At 36.6% G+C, this 17,558-nt stretch overlaps 2 protein-coding genes across 3 annotated transcripts; both read left to right on the forward strand.

Annotated features, from left to right (window-relative positions):
- The first annotated feature begins 10,276 nt into the window (after positions 1–10,276).
- LOC127082863 (uncharacterized) lies at positions 10,277–16,701 on the forward strand. 2 transcript variants are annotated; one of them, XM_051023096.1, is made up of 2 exons: positions 10,277–11,529; positions 16,518–16,701. In XM_051023096.1, the coding sequence occupies exon 1, from the start codon at positions 10,428–10,430 to the stop codon at positions 11,520–11,522; it is 1,095 nt and encodes a 364-aa protein (XP_050879053.1). In that variant the 5' UTR covers positions 10,277–10,427; the 3' UTR covers positions 11,523–11,529; positions 16,518–16,701. The 2 variants fall into 2 exon arrangements, with proteins under 2 accessions (XP_050879053.1, XP_050879052.1); XM_051023095.1 differs by lacking the exon at positions 16,518–16,701 and adding an exon at positions 11,934–12,530.
- Positions 14,387–15,210, forward strand: LOC127079726 (uncharacterized). Its single transcript, XM_051020100.1, has 3 exons — positions 14,387–14,492; positions 14,651–14,752; positions 14,816–15,210. Exons 1-3 carry the CDS (start codon positions 14,387–14,389, stop codon positions 15,208–15,210), a joined length of 603 nt encoding a protein of 200 aa, XP_050876057.1.
- Positions 16,702–17,558: the final 857 nt, after the last annotated feature.

Raw genomic sequence — 17,558 nt, forward strand, 5'->3', positions numbered from 1 at the left:
CACACTTACTCTTACGAGATTCCAGCAGTGTAAGATCTTTTGAAATGACAGTCACTTCATTTTGCTCTTTGTGGATATTGGTGACCCTTTGATTCTTGATATGGTGGTCACTAAATCTTGTTTTTATTTTGTTGAGGGTTTTCGTGACCTCCTTTGATTTTTGTTTTGATCCCTAACTTTTGCATGGACCATTTTTTGAAGCTTTTAGTCCATCGGGATTGCCCCGGTTTTTGCCTAAGTCTCCTTTTGGGGTATCGACTTAGCGGGCTTTTTTTATTCTTTTTTTTTTGAAAATTTGTGACTGTCAAGTCAATGGTCATTCGGAGAACAACCAACATAACTTTTGGATTTTGCAAGGTTCGTTCGACACTTCAGGATGTGTGCGAAGAATATCATGTGGTTGATCCTCAGACAGGATGTTTCGTCTTGTGATTTGAATGCATGGTCAGATTAACTGAACACTACCCTGCCCCAGGTTTAATGTAAGGTTTTTTTTAGATCCGAAAGAAACTCCTACTTCTAGGCTCGAAGTGGTTGACTAGGGATTAACTCCTTATCTCTCAAGTGTTTGGGGATTTGAAATAATGCCTGTACATCATCAGTAGGATTTTATCCAAAAGCATACAGTCAGCAATTATGGTATTTTGTTTTCGTCATCCTCCCTCAAATCTTTGCTAAAACAAAGGTTATGATAAAGAAAAGTGAATGGGAGAAATACTGATGTATTTTTTTTTGTTTTTGATATAAGAGGAGAAAAATGAGCGAATGCGAGATGATTAATTCAAAACATGCATCATTACTTCATCAATATTACCATTAAAAACAAACAATGTTTAAACACAAGTAGCCTTTAACAACAAAGAAACTACAAATGCAAAAATAGAAACAAATTAGTCCAATGATTGCCAGTGTTAAGGATGTCTTTGTCTGTACTACTGGCATTAGGAGATACTCTATGAAATCTTTGAACTCATTCTGACGAGAGGTTAACGTGCACCAACGGGCTTCCTTCTGAAAAGAATATGTACCTTTTGTCGACCAATTGTTGCACTTTAGCTTTGAAAGCATTGCGGTCTTCAGTTGAATGCCCTATTGTTCCAGCATGATATCCACATTGCACATCAGGATCATATCCAGGTGGGTAGAGGTTGGGTAGGACCATTTACTAGAGCTGGAATAACATTCTCTATGACTGCAGTCTGCTGAATGCTGTCTTCCTTCTTTGCTAAAACTATCATAGCTTCCACAAGTTGGTCTAGCTGATTTTCCATCGAGTCCACATCTCCTCTTAATGCAATATGATTTTGCTCCAACGGATCCATAATCTTTCAAGAGCTACTTCAAGTATGATATAAGTGTCGGGAAATAAACTACAGGTTATGGATGAGTTTTTTTGTATTTATTTTTTGGTGAAAAATGATATGAAATGTATGATGATGAATGCAAATGCAACGATATGTGTATGAATGTAGTGACATGCTTAGGATCACAGGTTCAAAGTGTTTTCAGATAGATCAGAATAAAGGGTAAATGATAGGTATCTCTGATTAATGGGACCCCATGGGTAGGCTCTACAGTTGGTAAGTTCCTAGAGTCACGGATATTTCTTGAGAACGTCACTGCCGTGACGAAGACTCGTCGGACAATAGTATCCTTAAGAAGATCTCGTCTAGGTGAAGTCTTTGTATTATCCCAACAAGGAAAACTCCATGAGGATTCTACTACACGACTCTCGAGTCCAGGGTTCTAACAAGGTTCTCAGAGTCATAGATCGAGGTTGGAAATATTACTGTAAGGTAATAATACGTCCAAGGGATCTCATCTGATTGGGGCTTTCATATTAACCCAATAAGTCTGGGACTTTTCAGGTCGATACTACATAACCACCGGATATAGTGGGTTAAAAGGTCCCTAGAGTCATTGGTCCAACTTGAAAATACTATCGCCGTGACGAAGACTCGTCGGACAATAATATCTCAAGAGAATCTCCTCTAGGCGGGGTCTTCGTTTCTTCCCAACAAGCAAGACTCCTTGTGGGCGCCCACTACGCGACCACCAACTTAATCTTATGGTTTTTCTCAGACTCGGGTAGAGAGCCTATCTCACAAAGTATCACCAACCAGAGAACCCCAAATAAGACATAGTCAATAAATCACAATATAATAATTATGACAGAATAATAATAGCAGGATAAAAAATAACAGACAAACAAACAAGATTAACACACAATACAGAAACTCAACTAAATTAGGCTTCACTCTCTTTTGCTTGGAGCTGTCCCCAGCAGAGTCGCCATCTGTCGCATCTCAAAAAATACGATTCCTCGCGATGGTCGCGGAAAAATGTTGTTCGAACAGAGTCGCCACCGAACTTTATTTATCCCAATGAAGGGATAGGAAAATATCGATAAAACCTTTAGGGAATGGAATAATGGTCGTCGCAACCATATTCGGGTTCGGGAGTGGATTACGTAAGGGGAAGGTATTAGCACCCCTTACGTCCGTTGTACTCAACGGGAACCTTTTAGTTCTAATGTGCGTTTCGTGTGTTAATTTATGTTTGTTTGTTATCTTTGGGTTATAAAATTATTAAAAATAGAAATGGATGAGAACCTCAGAAAGGGAAAGGGGAGGTTTTTTATTAGTGTGCTCGTGAAGATACAGCAATCTCCTGCCTACGTATCCTTATGGTATAATAAGGAAATCAGAGCATTCGTAGTTCGGGGAACTACGGTTGGTTGATGTTTTTAGTGAACAACTGCTTAGATCGCGTTCTAAAGGCTAAACGCTGGCTTGTCTACTCTCGGCGGAGGCTTAAGAATTGGTTTATTATGCGCATTAGAAAGGATTAACAGTGTTCTTTCTGAAAAGAGTTTAGGTCACACGGAGGTGACAAATTTGATTTATATGTTGGACCTTTTGATTGGTTGAGATGTTTTGATCGCACGGGGCGAGGAAGATATATATTTGATGTGTTGAGACATTTTGTTGGATGACGATTACTCGGATAGTCGAGTAAGACAACTCGTATCCTAATAATCGGGAAAGGGAATAGAAGACTCTAGACCACTTTCTTTTTCATCTTTAATTATAGAAAGGAGTTGATAATAATTAAGGTATTTTAAATGGATGACGATTACTCGGATAATCGAGTAAGACAACTCGTATCCTAATAATCAGAAAGAGGAATAGAAGACTCTAGACCGCTTTCTATTTCATCTGAATATTTATGAAAAGGATTGGATAATAATTAAGGTGTTTTGAATGGATGACGAATACTCGGATAATCGAGTAAGACAACTCGTATCCTAATAATCGGGAAAGAGAATAGAAGACTCTAGACCGCTTTCTGTTTCATTTGAATAATTATGAAAATGATTTTAAGTATGGTTGATATATTTTAGAATAAACGACAGATACTTGAATGGTTGAGTAAGAAAACTCATATCCAAGCATTTGAGAAGAGGAATTGAAAATTCAAGACCATCTCCCTTTTCGTACAGTTTGTTATGAAAATGATTTGACTAAGTTGTATGTTTGTGGAAAAATGACAATTGTTCGACTGACCGAGTAAGAGAACTCGTATTCAAACAATTGAGGAGAGAAGTTGAAAACTCAAAGTCATCTCCCTTTTCATTTAAAATCTCAATTTAACGCAATACAATGGAAACAAATTATATTTACAAAGTTCATAATAAGTTGGAAAAAAACAATGATGCCATTATATAATCGGGTCAAAAATTTATGTACACTATAATGTTTCAACAAACAACTAACAACATAATTACAATTTTTTTAGCAATCGATTGTCAATATAATTAAAATATTAATAATTAATTAACTCAGAATTATGATTACTACTATTCATGTGCTATATAATCGGGTCAAAAATTTATGTACACTATAATGTTTCAACAAACAACTAACAACATAATTACAATTTTTTTTAGCAATTGATTGTCAATATAATTAAAATATTAATAATTAATTAACTTAGAATTATGATTACTACTATTCATGTGCTATAATATAAACAAAATATAATTAAAATCTATGTACTACTACTCAGAATTATGATTACTATTCATATGATATAATTTAACTCTTCATTCTAAAATATAATCAAAATTTATGTACTATAATATGACCAAAATATTATAATTATGACTATCCACCTGCTACTTACCTAGAACGTAAACCAATTAACTCAGAATTTTGAACAAATACAAGAAAATAGGCTTTAACTTTGAGGTTTTGACGGAGTAGGAGCTCACATTAAGTCCAGCTTATGCAGTGTTGATAAATTAATAATATTTACAAAGCTGTATCAATCCAAGATTATTATACAAGCTGAACAGAACAATAATATATTAGTTCAAAATCAATGTAATAGTCCAATTCAAATTACTATGCAAAATTAATTTATCATTCCAATTAATATACTGTAACTAATAGCTGCCAGAATTAATATAATAATCCAAAGTTAACCTTATCAGTTCAACATTCTCATAATCCAATACCTTAAAACCGAATCGGAATACTAACACGCACATAATGAAAACAATGCTGCAAGATTATAGTACCAACCCAAGATTAAGTTCTGCAAAATCGAATTAGGCCCTTGTATACAAACACTTTAAGTACACCATTCTCTAGCAGACTCAGAGGGAAATCCGACCAAAAAAATAGTAACTCTTCATTGTGAAGTACCAATATCAGAAATAGAAAAGTTTATGAAGTAGCAAACAAAATAGCAGCAGGGAAATCTGGTTCACTAGAAACAAATGAACAAATCTGTCATCGTGCTAAAATAATAAAAAACAGCATAAGTCCATCCGCTCATAATAACGGGACCTGATCGTACCGGACCTGCACACCAACAGCGGCATCCGACTGTTCGCAACTCTAACGCGACATCAATATACACCGATGAAACGCCCTTCACCCAGATCCAAAACTCAATTAAATACAATGAAAAAAATATATCCAAAGCAAACTCAAAGGATGAATAAAAAAAATCAGCTCTTTATTTTATAATCCTAAAACAAACAAAACATTAGTCATCAAAGTGACCTCATAAAGAAATCAGAAATCTGACCACAAGATAGAAATGTAATGGATTTTTTTTGAAAAATGGTATAATGAATCGCATAGTGGGGAGGTAATACTTAAAGTTGATTTGAAATTTTACCGGCAGAAACAGAACTTCGGTTACACACGCATACGCAGGGATTCCGTCAATTCTTCGGATTTACTGGCTCATTTCTTGGCGGAGAGATCGCCGGAAAACGAACAGCGCGCGGCGGAGCAGGTTGGAGGGTCGGCGACGACAAAGGCACCGTTGGGAGGAAGGAGGCGGTTTTGGATTTTTGACGGTGGTTTGAACAAGGTGGATGAAGGTTATGGTGGAAGGCGGTGTTGATGGACGGTGAAGGATCAGGGAATGCAGGGTTTTTCTGTGAGGGAGAAAAGAGAGAAATGTGAGTGATGAGTGTTTGTGTGGAGGTGCGTTGGAGATGAAGAGGAAAAGTCCTCTCCTTGTTTTCTTTCTTTTTTCGTTTTTTGTACAGAGAGAGTGAGTGAGTATGTGGTAAACGTGAGGGAGAGTGAGAGAAAGCAGTTTTTTTATTTACTTCTTTTTGTTTTTTTTATATATTACTATTATTATTAATTCATTCTTCTATTGGTGAATAAAGATGCACATGGATAGCTAACATGGACCGTTGATTACTTATGATTTAATGGTTAAGATCCATTGAAAGAAACACACATTGCAACCAACCTTTAAAATGCCTGAAATGCCCCTCTTAAATGATTTAATTGATTTAGATAGTTTATATCAATTAAATCCAATAAAATTGACAACTTCAAAAATGAATATGATAAAAATAAAATGAAGACATGGAAAATTCTATTTATTTTTTTGTGAATGTTTTGGCGAAAGAATAAAAATAAAATGACTAGAAATGGATAAATGTCGGGCAAAAATTTGCTCAAAAAATTAAATCGGTCACACTAAAATGATCAGCATAAAATATACTTACTGAAAAAATACAGCGTTTCTTCAAATTCTGAAATAAAATTTCACTGGTTAAAAGACTCAAACGGATTAAAATGCAGCTGAACAAGTTGCCGAAAAATATTACGAGCACACCAGCCTAAACTACGTGAACCGTAGACTAATAATACTGACGTCTGCAAATTTAATTTCAAAACTTTTTACCCGCTGATTTTGCACGTACTTGAGAAATGATTTAACCAATTTATCTGTATTTTCAATAAATTTATCCTGACTGATATTTTAGGTATTATTTATGATGAAATGCATGTTATGTTGTACAACTGATGCAAATTGAAATAAAAATCGAATTTATGAAATTTTTAAAATGCCCGGACAAAATTGGGGTATGACACAACTGAATACGCCGCCTGACCACCATATTGTCTGAAATACATTTGATATAAGGAACTGGTCCTTTAGTTGAACCATCGGCTCTGAGACCATTGTTGGATCATCATTACGAGTATCCATATTGGGTCAAGAGCAACACACAAGTGAGAGAGACACCACACATTCACCCAAAACCTTAAGGTGATATGTGTATGAGTCATCTCACTTATAAAGTGCTCAAAAACTCCCTCGATCTTGTTGGGAGGAAATCCAAAATGCTATAGAATAATCCAACAACACAATCTCTCATAAATATCAAATGCAACGACAATTAACAAAACACACTAAACAACACAACACAATTTTAGCGTCGAAAAACCCCTGTTAGTTAGGAGTAAAAAACCACGGGACCCGTAAGCCACTTAAATCTCCACTATAATCATTCAATGGGTACAATCAAGGTTCTCTCTAACACTAGTTAAAGGTAGACATCAACATCATCAAAATCTACAATTAATCTTGGAATACAACAAGAATCAAGAGAGACCATCAACCAAATAAACCACAAAAAACCGCACCTCAGAAGTGGACTTGTCATACAAACTTAGAATGCTCAAAATTCGATCTCCACCATTCATAATGTACCGCTATGAATTTTGAACGTTATCACCAAAAAACATGATGATCGGACGGTTGGATTGCAAGAAAACTCTTTGCTGAATTGGGGTTGTGGAAATTTCACTATTCTCTCAATTTTTCTCTTGTTATTTCTCACCTGATGAATTGTTGACCTAATTATCTTTTTTAAATAATAAAAAAGGCTTACACACATATGGGCTACTAACCCATATTTATTTGGGCCACTCCAAATAGGAGGGATAACCCAACAAACTCCCTCGACCGACTAGTTGGAGGGCAACACCAATCCGGTTATCATAAAATAAAATTCGAACTTCCCCTTAGGCAACACCTTCGTTAACATATATGAACCATTATCATCCGTGTGAATCTTCTCAAGCTCCATCAACTTGGAATGTTATGTATCACGAATCTAATGATAACGAACATCAATATACTTTGACCTCAAGTGAAAGGAGGAATTCTTCGATAAGTGAATGACACTTTAGTTATCACAAAATAAGACATACTTTCCTTGTTTCACACCAAGTTCCATTGAAAATTTCCTAAACCATAACAACTCTTTTGGAGCTTCCACGTCGTCTATAAACTAGATTTTGTTAGTCGAGAGTGCAACACACTTTTGTAACTTTCATTGCCAAGCCACGACTCCCATTGCAAAAGTCACCATATACCCTGAAGTAGATTTTCGATCATCTAAGCTTTCAGATGGATCTGAATTTGTATACCCAACCAACATAGGCTTCTTACATCCCAAGGTTATATTTAAATTCAACGAGCCATCAAATATCTCATCACCCACTTCACGGCCTGCTAAAGATCTTTTCCTGGATTTGAGAGATAACGACTCACCATTCCCACGACATGAACAATACCAGGTCTTGTACAAACCATAACATACATCAAACTACCAACGAATGACGAGTACATCATGTTCTTCATACTCAACTTTTCTTTATTAGTAGATGGACATAGTTTATGACTAAGCTTGAAATGAGAAGCAAGTGTGGAATTCTCACCGCTTTAGCCTTATCCATATTAAAATTCTGAAGGACTTTCTCCAGATACATTTCTTGTGACAAGTACAACTTCTTCTCATTTCAATCTCAAACAATTTCAATGCCAAGAATTTTTCGAGCCTCTTCGATAGCGGTGTACGCGGGTTGGGTTGGACCGGGTTTGACCTAACCCGTTCAAACTTCAATGGGTTGGGTCCATCGTCCAACCCGCAATTTCATTGTCAAAACCGACCCGAATCGACCCGTTCATTAATGGGTTGGGTTTGGTTGAGTTCGCGAGTTGTGTTTCAAATAAAAAATATATTTTTTATGATTCTTTTTGCCGATTTAAAAAAAATGTGACACAACTCAACAGAATCATACTCATTTATAACACTCAAATTCAATGAAACACATCATATAATATCTAATAAAATTCATCAACACGACATAACACTTTATAATAATTTAAAATTCAATAAGACACGTTATTTACATAAAATACATAAGTTGGAAATGATACAAAAGAAAATAAGAAACAACATTTAATCTTAGAATTACGTAAATTCATTAGTTTAGTAGTATTATTGGTGGAAATAATGTTTTTTTTGGAAAATTATGGTTATTAGTGAGATATTAATTTTATATTTTTATTTAAAATAATAAAAATAATAAGAAATTACTAAAACCACATCAATGGGTTGGGTCAACGGGTCCGCGGATTACTAAACTCAAACCTGATACCCGAACCAAAACTATACGTGTTGTTATGGGTTGGGTTGAGTATACCCGTAAATGAATGGGTTCGGGTAATGTATGGGTTAGGTTAAGTTGGGTCACTGGGTTCGTGGGTCAATCCACACCCATGAACACCCCTAATCCCCACCATGGTAAACCGACCTTCGACTTCGACAGTCTTGCCAATTTTGTCGACCCAAAGCTCTTGGCTTTCTCCCTTGTGGATCCAACTTCTGACTGTCCCTTGGTTGACCTGGCTTTGTACCTCTTGGGTCGAAATTTTCCAACTAACAATACTGACTCAAGTTGTTATAATGATGTTGAGGATAGAAAATCCATAATTGGATATGTGTTTATGTTAGGTGGTGCACCAGTTGCTTAGAGTTTAAGAAAGGATCCGGTAGTGGCACTATCATCGTGTGAAGCAGAGTACATAACTACTTTTCTCTGTGCATGTCAAACAGCATGGATGATGAATTTGGTCGAAGAGATTACAGGAAAGAATCATGGAATGATTACCATAAAGATCAACAACATGTATGCTATCAATCTGGCAAAGAATCCGATAGCACATGGACGAAGAAAACACATCGAAATAAGGTTCCATTCGAGAGAAGTTAGCTAATGGAAAGCTGAAATTGAAACACCGCAGAACGAAGAATCATATTGCAGATATCATGATGAAAGAAGTGCATATCAAAATGTTCAAGAAATTAAGGTATATAATGAATATATATATATATATATATATATATATATATATATATATATATATATATATATATATATATATATATATATATATATAACTTCGACAAATGAATTATGTGGTATGTTGAGAATGTAATTCATGGTGTCGAAGCATGTTGTTATCGAAATACCTATCTGTCGAAGTGTCGAGGAGTTAGGTCCAATTTTGCTGTGTTAGAATTAAGTATTTGGGTTTTACTTGAGGAGCAAACATGTAAAAAATCTATAAATAGAGAGTAAGTCTTATTGATTGTAATAGAACACATATTTGCAATTGCAAAGGAATAAAATCTCAGTTTGAGAGCATATAGTTACTCTGCAAAAATTTCTTCTTCTTTCTTATTCGAAAATCCTAATCTTTCTTTATTCTCCAATTCAAATTTGTTTCTTTTCATTACCATTGTGCCGCGAAATCTTGCAATAAAGGTTGATTGCTTCACTCGAGTGAAGAGTGAATAACAAGAGGAGTAATCAATCAAAAATATGAATTCTTATTCGTCAAAATTCGGTTCGAAATTCTCCATAAATTTAATGAATTTTTTGAAAGAAAATTGATAAATTTCGAACCGGTTAACCTTTATTAAAAAAAAATCTATTTGAGAAGATCTCTAAGATAGAAATAATTTTTATTTAATTTTTTTAAAATTAAGTAAAAAGTAAAATAAACTTTTTTTTACCAAATAGATTTTAATTTTAACATGGCATGTAGTGTATTAGAAAATGGAAGCTGCTAATAGAAACTCTTATAAAGGTTCTAGCAGTTTTGGAAGTTTGACAATAGGGCCCAACAATAAATCCCAATTCACTACAGAATCATTAACCAATAACCAACGAAGCCAAAGCTAACTCCGGCGAGATACGCCACCTCCTCCGACCATCCCCACCACCCTCTATCCCATTCCCGTCCCAACAATGGAGTCGCAATCTTCAAGATCTGAATCACAAACAGACCCTCTCAACAACCCAGCCACCAAAATCCCGTTAGACGGACTCTGCCACGAACTTCACTCCCTCCAAGACCTAGCCAACCGCGGCGCGTGGCGTTCCATCATCGACAAAGTCTCACGCGCTAGAGCCCTCTCTCTTCTCCAAAAACCCCACGACCACGTCACCTATCTCGCCTTCAACGCCCTCGCATTCACCAAACTACGTCGTTTCAACGAAGCTTCTTCCGAACTCGATTCCGTCGAAGATCTCGATAGTTCACACTACCAATACGAAACCTACCCTAAAATCTACCCTAATCGTGTCGGATCTATGGTTCCTTTTTCCCTCCGGTGGCTTCACGCCCTAATTCCGATCAAATTAGGTCAACGACAACAAGGAATCGATCGGTTATACGGTCTCCTCGATTTCGTGCGTGAGAAGATTATGACCAAGGAAAACAACAACCTAAGCGATTCGGTTCGTGTTTGGAGAAAAAGAGAGGTTTTTGTTGTGAATTGTATAATTGGTCACCATTTGAGTCACAAAGAGTTTGGTGTTTGTTTAAGCTTGATGAAAAGTTTACTTTCTCGCAATTCTTCTGATCCTTATTTGATTTCACAACTTGGGTATATTCAATTACAAACTGGTGATTTGGAAGGTGCTAAAGCTTCGTTTTTGAAAGCTGAAGTTGATGGGAAGAACAATGGGTCATTGAGTGAGGTTGAGTTTATGAATCTTGTGAATAGAAACAAGGCTTTGGTGTATATGGTTGGGAAGGATTATGTATCTGCGGTGAGGGAATATGAAGAGTGCATTGTAAGGGATCATACTGATATAGTGGCTTTTAACAATAAAGCTCTTTGTTTGATGTATTTGAGGGATTTGTCTGATTCAATCAAGGTGTTGGAAAATGCTCTGGAAAGGGTTCCTACGGTTGCGCTCAATGAGACCCTTGTTGTTAATTTGTGTAGTATGTATGAGTTGGCTTATGTGAATCACTCGGATATTAAGAGAACACTTAGTAGTTGGATTGCTCGTGTTGCTCCGGATGATTTTGATGCGACGTGTACTCGGACATGATAAGAAGGTAGTTTTTGTTTCTTTCTTTTTGGTTTAACAATTTCATTTTGTCATGCATGGGATTGGCATGCTTGTAATGTATGGTGATTTTTGTGTTTTGTTTCATTTATAGAATGATATACTTTTCATAAGCTAGTTAAATAAACTATGACCTCAAAGTTTAGTTTTTCTTTTGTTCTTTTGATCACTACTGTAACATATATGTCTGTCTTATTGATTAAATAAGAATGTCATAGTTTATTGTATTGTGTAATGTTGATTCACAGTCTAAGGTTTATTCCACTGGATTGTTTGATTTTTAAGGGGTGCAATATAAGGTTGATTCTTGATGTATAATTAGGAAGTGTTTAGATATACAATTTAACAACCTGCATTGAGGAGGAATTAGAAATTGTTCTGCTTTTAACGCAGATACCATAGGAAGGGGGAGGTTCATGATGCCTCCACAGGAGTATCTGTTTGCCTAAAATTCCAAACTCCTATCTCTTGCAACATAATTCTTAGTAAGGATTATAAGCCGATGGTTGAGAGTTTAGGATGGAAGAGCTTTAGGAAAAAGGAAGACGGGGTGAGGACCCAAATTCCAACCCCAAAAGGAAATGGATGATGATGCTGGTAGTCGAGGGCGGGGTGGAGAATGCAAAATCCGCCCCCAACCTGAACTGTTACGAGTCTAAATATTTGATCACATGTCTATTGGCATGAATTCTAAGTTTGTGCTTTCATCCCAATTCGATCCATAACGTTGCATGACAGTATCAACCTAATTGCTCATATTATCAATATCCTAATTGCTCATATTATCAATATTCTAAAATGATTTATTATAAAATGTATTGACAATTTTGGTTTTGTCCACGTCAGTATGATTTAGATTTTCATCGTATGAATGTTGTATAAGTTTTTGTTTGAAGTCTGTACCTTATTTAGGTCTATTGTTATTTGAAGTCTGTACTTTATTATTGGACAAAGCTTTTGTAATGCAGTAACCTTTTTTGTTTTTGTTTTCTGTCGTCTATTATTATCAGAAGTTCTGAAAGTATAATTCCTCTTTGAATCATATCTGATGGATCTTGTGCATCACATGGTGTCACGTGTCATTAACTTTTTCTTTCTTGAAAACCAAACAACCATTAACTCTTGTGAACCATCTTTTTCCTTGACACATTTCTTTTTCGGCTCCTAAGCACCATCATCTTCCTCGATTACCTCCGCCGTCTAGACTTGATCACTCCCAGCAACCAACCATTTAAGATACTAAGCTTGGTTATCACAAAAAACTCACATGCTAGGTTTTTAAAATTTTAAAAAATTTCTTGCTGGAAATAATTTTCTTTTGATGTACTAGAAAAAGACACCAGAGATACACATATTACTATGTTTTCATGCTTGTGGTGATGGTGGAAGTTGAAAATGGTTCTCTAATAGAAGTTTTTGTGGACCTGTATGGAGAAAATTTATTTTAAAAAAAAATCAAAAACTTAAAATAAAAATAATACGAACATTGTGTAATCGTTTGGGCTTAAGAGATGATGACAACACTCCATAAAGCTCCAGCTACAGTAAGCTTTTCCGGCAAATGCAGAAGAGTATGCTCTATTTTAATTTCGTAACTCTGTTGAGCAAAAGCTATGTAACTGCTATCGGGAAAATTGCAAAATCTCCACACCTCTTCAATCAGAAAACATAGAATTTTAGAATCCTTACTTTTATAAAAGAGTATGATTTGGATCAGGAACACAAGGAAATGAAATTTAGCAAACAAACCTGATTACTTTATGTAGTCACTCTGGTTAGAATTAATTCATTAAGTTTGTTAGATGATATTTTAGTATTTATTTAAGTCCCACTTATATTTAAACAAGTGAGTGGTGTGAACAATAATATCATTATCATTCTTTTGCAGTTTGTAGCAATGTATTGCGTGTAGCATTTGTAACCGTTTTAGAGTAGTGAAAATTTGTTATTATTCTCTCTTCTCTCTCTTATTTCCATTGTTCATTTTTATTATCTTGTGCACCAACAGTTGATATCAGAACTCCGGTTCAGATCCACAGGGAAACACCACGGAAAACACGAGTGAAACTGTGAGGCGTTGTTTGATTTCTGTGGGATTAGGAAACACTGTGTTTAAGTGAGATCTGAGTGTATTGCACAAAAGATTGAAGATGAAAGGAAACAATAATCGGAGTACCAAGCTTCCAGTGTTCGATGGTAGAATTGGAATCGTTGGGTGATTCAGATACATGTGTTGTTTCGAGCTCAAGATGTTCTTGATCTCGTCAACGACGGTTACGCCGCACTTCCAAAAAATGCAACGGATGCGCAGAGAAATGCTCAGCGTGATATGAGGAAGAAAGATCAGAAGACGTTGTTCTACATCCATCAGTGTGTGAATGTGAACGTGTTTGAGAAAATCGCTAATTCGACAACGGCAAAAGCTGCGTGGGACACACTGGTGCGGTGCTACAATGGTGATGCATCAATGAAAAAGGTGAAACTCCAGTCTCTACGTAAACAGTATGAGAATCTCAGCATGAAGAACAATGAGAAGGTACCTGACTACATCTCCAGAGTGATTCTGATCACAAATGAGATGGAGTCGTGTGGAGAAACTCTCTCTAAAGAAAGTATCATTGAAAATGTACTTAGATATCTTACTCCTCAATTTGATTACATCGTAGTAGCAATTGAACATTTTAAGAATCTGAGCACCATGAGAATAGAAGAGTTGCAAAGCAGTCTAGAGACACAAGAGTTGCGTCTGACTGAAAGAACCTCTGAGAGAGAGGTAAAGCAGACTCTAAAAGCTTCTTTTGTCAAGAAAGACCAGAAGCAGTCTTCTTCAGAAGCCAAGAAAAGACATGGTAGGTCTCAGGAGTCAGAAGCCTCCAATTCTGATGAGAAGAAACACCAGAAGGGAATGGAGAAGCTTGACAAGAGAATGGTTCAATGTTATTGTTGTAATAGGTTTGACCACTTTGCTAAGGATTGTTGGTCAAACAAGGAAAGGAAGTCAGAAGAAGCAAACATTGCCTGAGGAGATTCTGATGATGAACTTGTGTTATTGATGACTTATGAATATGATAATGATGAACATGTGTGATTGACGATTTCTGATTCTGAAGGAGACTTTGAATATGAGTTAGAGTCAGAAGATGACTCTGAATCTGAAGTCGAGTCTGATTCTGAATATGAGTCAGAATCGGAAGATGAGTCAAAATATGAAGGTTCTGAAGATGAGTCAGAATCTGAAGTTTCTGAAGAAGAGTTATAATTTGAGGGTTTTGAAGCTGAGTCAGAGTCAGAAGATAACTCTGAAGCCGAAGTTGAGTCAGAAGATGACTATGAAGTTGAAGGAGAAGTTGCCTCTGAAGGTGACTCTGAAGATGAACAAAACTCTAAAGGCGAGTTTGACTTTAAAGGTGAATCTGATTATTATCTAGATTCTGACGATGATCCAAAATCGGGAGGTAATCCAATCTCTGGAAACGGAGCTTCTGGAGGTGGAGCTTCTAAAGATATTGATTCTTATTCAGAAGATGAGTCAGAGCCTGAAAATGATTTTGAGAGCGAGTCAAAATCAGAAGGTGCGATTTATTATGAGGAAGAATCTGATTCTGATCCAAATTCTGATTGTGATTCAGATTCTGGTGGTAGTCTAGATTATGGGAATTCCAGATTCTGAAGGTAGTCATGCTTCTGAACTCAGTACTTCTGGAGTTTCAGCATCTGATAGGGTTCCAGAATCAGAAGGTTCGGAACAAGCTTAGAGGCCACAAATAATCAAAATATTCTGAGAAGGTTTGTAGAGTTTGACATGCTGCAAGACACTGAAATAGATTCTGAAGAGGAAGTTATTTAGTGTGCCATGTTAGTAGACTCTGAGCCCGTAAGTATGGAAGAAGCTATTAAGCAGAAAGTCTGGCTGAAGGCCATAAAAGAAGAACTTGAGCTTTTGAAGAGATTTGAGCTGCTGAATTGTAAAGATGTTGTCACACCTGCTGATACAAATCAGAAATTGGGTTTTGATTTTGATGGTGATGATGTAGATGCAACAACGTTCAAGCAGTTGGTAGGCTCTATGAGGTATTTGTGTAATACTAGACTTGATATTTGCTATGCAATTGGAATGATGAGTATGTTTATGAGTAAACCGAAGTGGTCTCATTACCAAGCTGCTGTCAGAATTCTGAGGTATATAAAGGGAACTCGAAAGTATGGAGTTTTGTTCCCTTCTGGTGCTGAAACTGACTAAGAACTTCTGAGTTACTCAGATTCTGATTGGTGTGGAGACAGAGTTGACAGAAGAAGTATTTATGGGTACTTGTTTATGTTTATGGGAAGTCCTATTTCTTGGTGTTCCAAGAAGCAACCCGTTGTTGTTTTGTCAACCTGTGAAGCAGAATATATTGCAGGTGTTATGACTGCATGTCAAGCTGCATGGCTTCTAAATTTACTGCAGGATCTGAAGATCAAAGTAAACAAGCCTCTGAAGCTGATGATTGATAATAAGTCTGCAATCAATCTTGCCAAGAACCTAGTGTTGGATGGGAGAAGCAAACATATTAAGATTAAGTATCACTTTCTCAGAAATCAGGTTCAAAATGGAGTGCTAGAAGTCGTGCACTGTAGGACCCAGAAGCAGCTGGCAGATGTTCTGACGAAGGCGATCAAGACTAATCAATTTCTCTGCTTGAGGGATGGAATTGGTGCTTTTAGTTTTGGTTAAGCTGAATATGAATTAAGCGATGGTGTTAAAAATAATTCATTTTCAGTAACTTTTAGACAAAGTTTGTTAGATGATATTTTAGTATTTCTACTTAAATTCCACTTATATTTAAGCAAGTGAGTGGTGTTAACAATAATATCATTATCATTCTTTTGCAGTCTATAACAGTGTAATGCGTGTAGCATTTGTAACCGTTTTAGAGTAGTGGAAGTTTGTTATTATTCTCTTTTCTCTCTCTTATTTTCATTGTTCACCTTTATTAGCTTGTGCACAAACAACTCTGAATCTGGAGATTGGAGCAATAGAAAAGTGTCAGTGAAGGGAAGCATATCGGCCGTTGCAACATCACACCAGCAGGTGAGTGGTAACTTAGTTCTGATCTCCGTGTGCCTTGCTTGTGTTTTTTTTTCAAGAAAGAAATAGGGAAAGAGAAAGGAATTGCCATGTCTATGTTTGCTTTTCTTTCAAGGAAAAAAAAAGAAAAAGAAGGGAGGATGGAAAATTAATCACCTTTCAATTAATCAAATTGACCATAAACTCTAAAAGTTAGTGTTAGATACCCAAAAGTGCTAATTTGAGCTATCAAATATGGGTATCTTTCACTCCATTTCCTTGCTAAAGTGTTCGAAACCACCTTTGTTTTGGATGAAATGCAATTCAATGATAAACGATCTTGGTACCTTTGATTTGTGTGTTATTGTGCAGGAAGTAGGCATGAAATAATAGAAAGTGAAGACACAAGAAATTTGGCAAAGGGATCAAATAAAACAAGCATTCATCAGCTTGCTCGCTAGGCGAGGGCTGTGGCGAAGGACTCGCTAGGCGAGCGTCCAGCGAGAGCCCAGCGAAAAGCTCCAGTATTTTACAGTGGCAAACATGACCACACTCGCTAGGCGAGCTTCCAGCGAGGTGTGTGGCGAACACGTCCAGACTTGGTGAAAAGCGCAGCCAGCACTCACTCGCTAGGCGAGCCTTTAGCGAGCTCCCAGCGAGCATTCCAGTAGCAAAACCTCTCAACCTCGCTGGAGCGAAGGTTGAAGCGTGGCCTTCGCTAGGCGAAGGTTTTGTTCGCTCAGCGAACATGACAGTCTGGCAATGGTGGTTTCTCTGGGCGCAGGTGCCTCAGGTGCTTCATTTAGGGGCTCGCTAGGCGAGCCATTCTGCTCGCCTAGCGAGCATGACAGCCCAGTAGCAGCTCTATAAGTAGCAAGGGCTACTTTTTGGAGCCATACCTTATTTTTTCCATACTTTTGTACTTTTTCTAGATATTTTTACAGCATTGTTCTAAGGATCTTTTGTGACCT

Source organism: Lathyrus oleraceus, chromosome 5 (genome assembly GCF_024323335.1).
Source record: "Lathyrus oleraceus cultivar Zhongwan6 chromosome 5, CAAS_Psat_ZW6_1.0, whole genome shotgun sequence".
Taxonomy (NCBI): domain Eukaryota; kingdom Viridiplantae; phylum Streptophyta; class Magnoliopsida; order Fabales; family Fabaceae; genus Lathyrus; species Lathyrus oleraceus.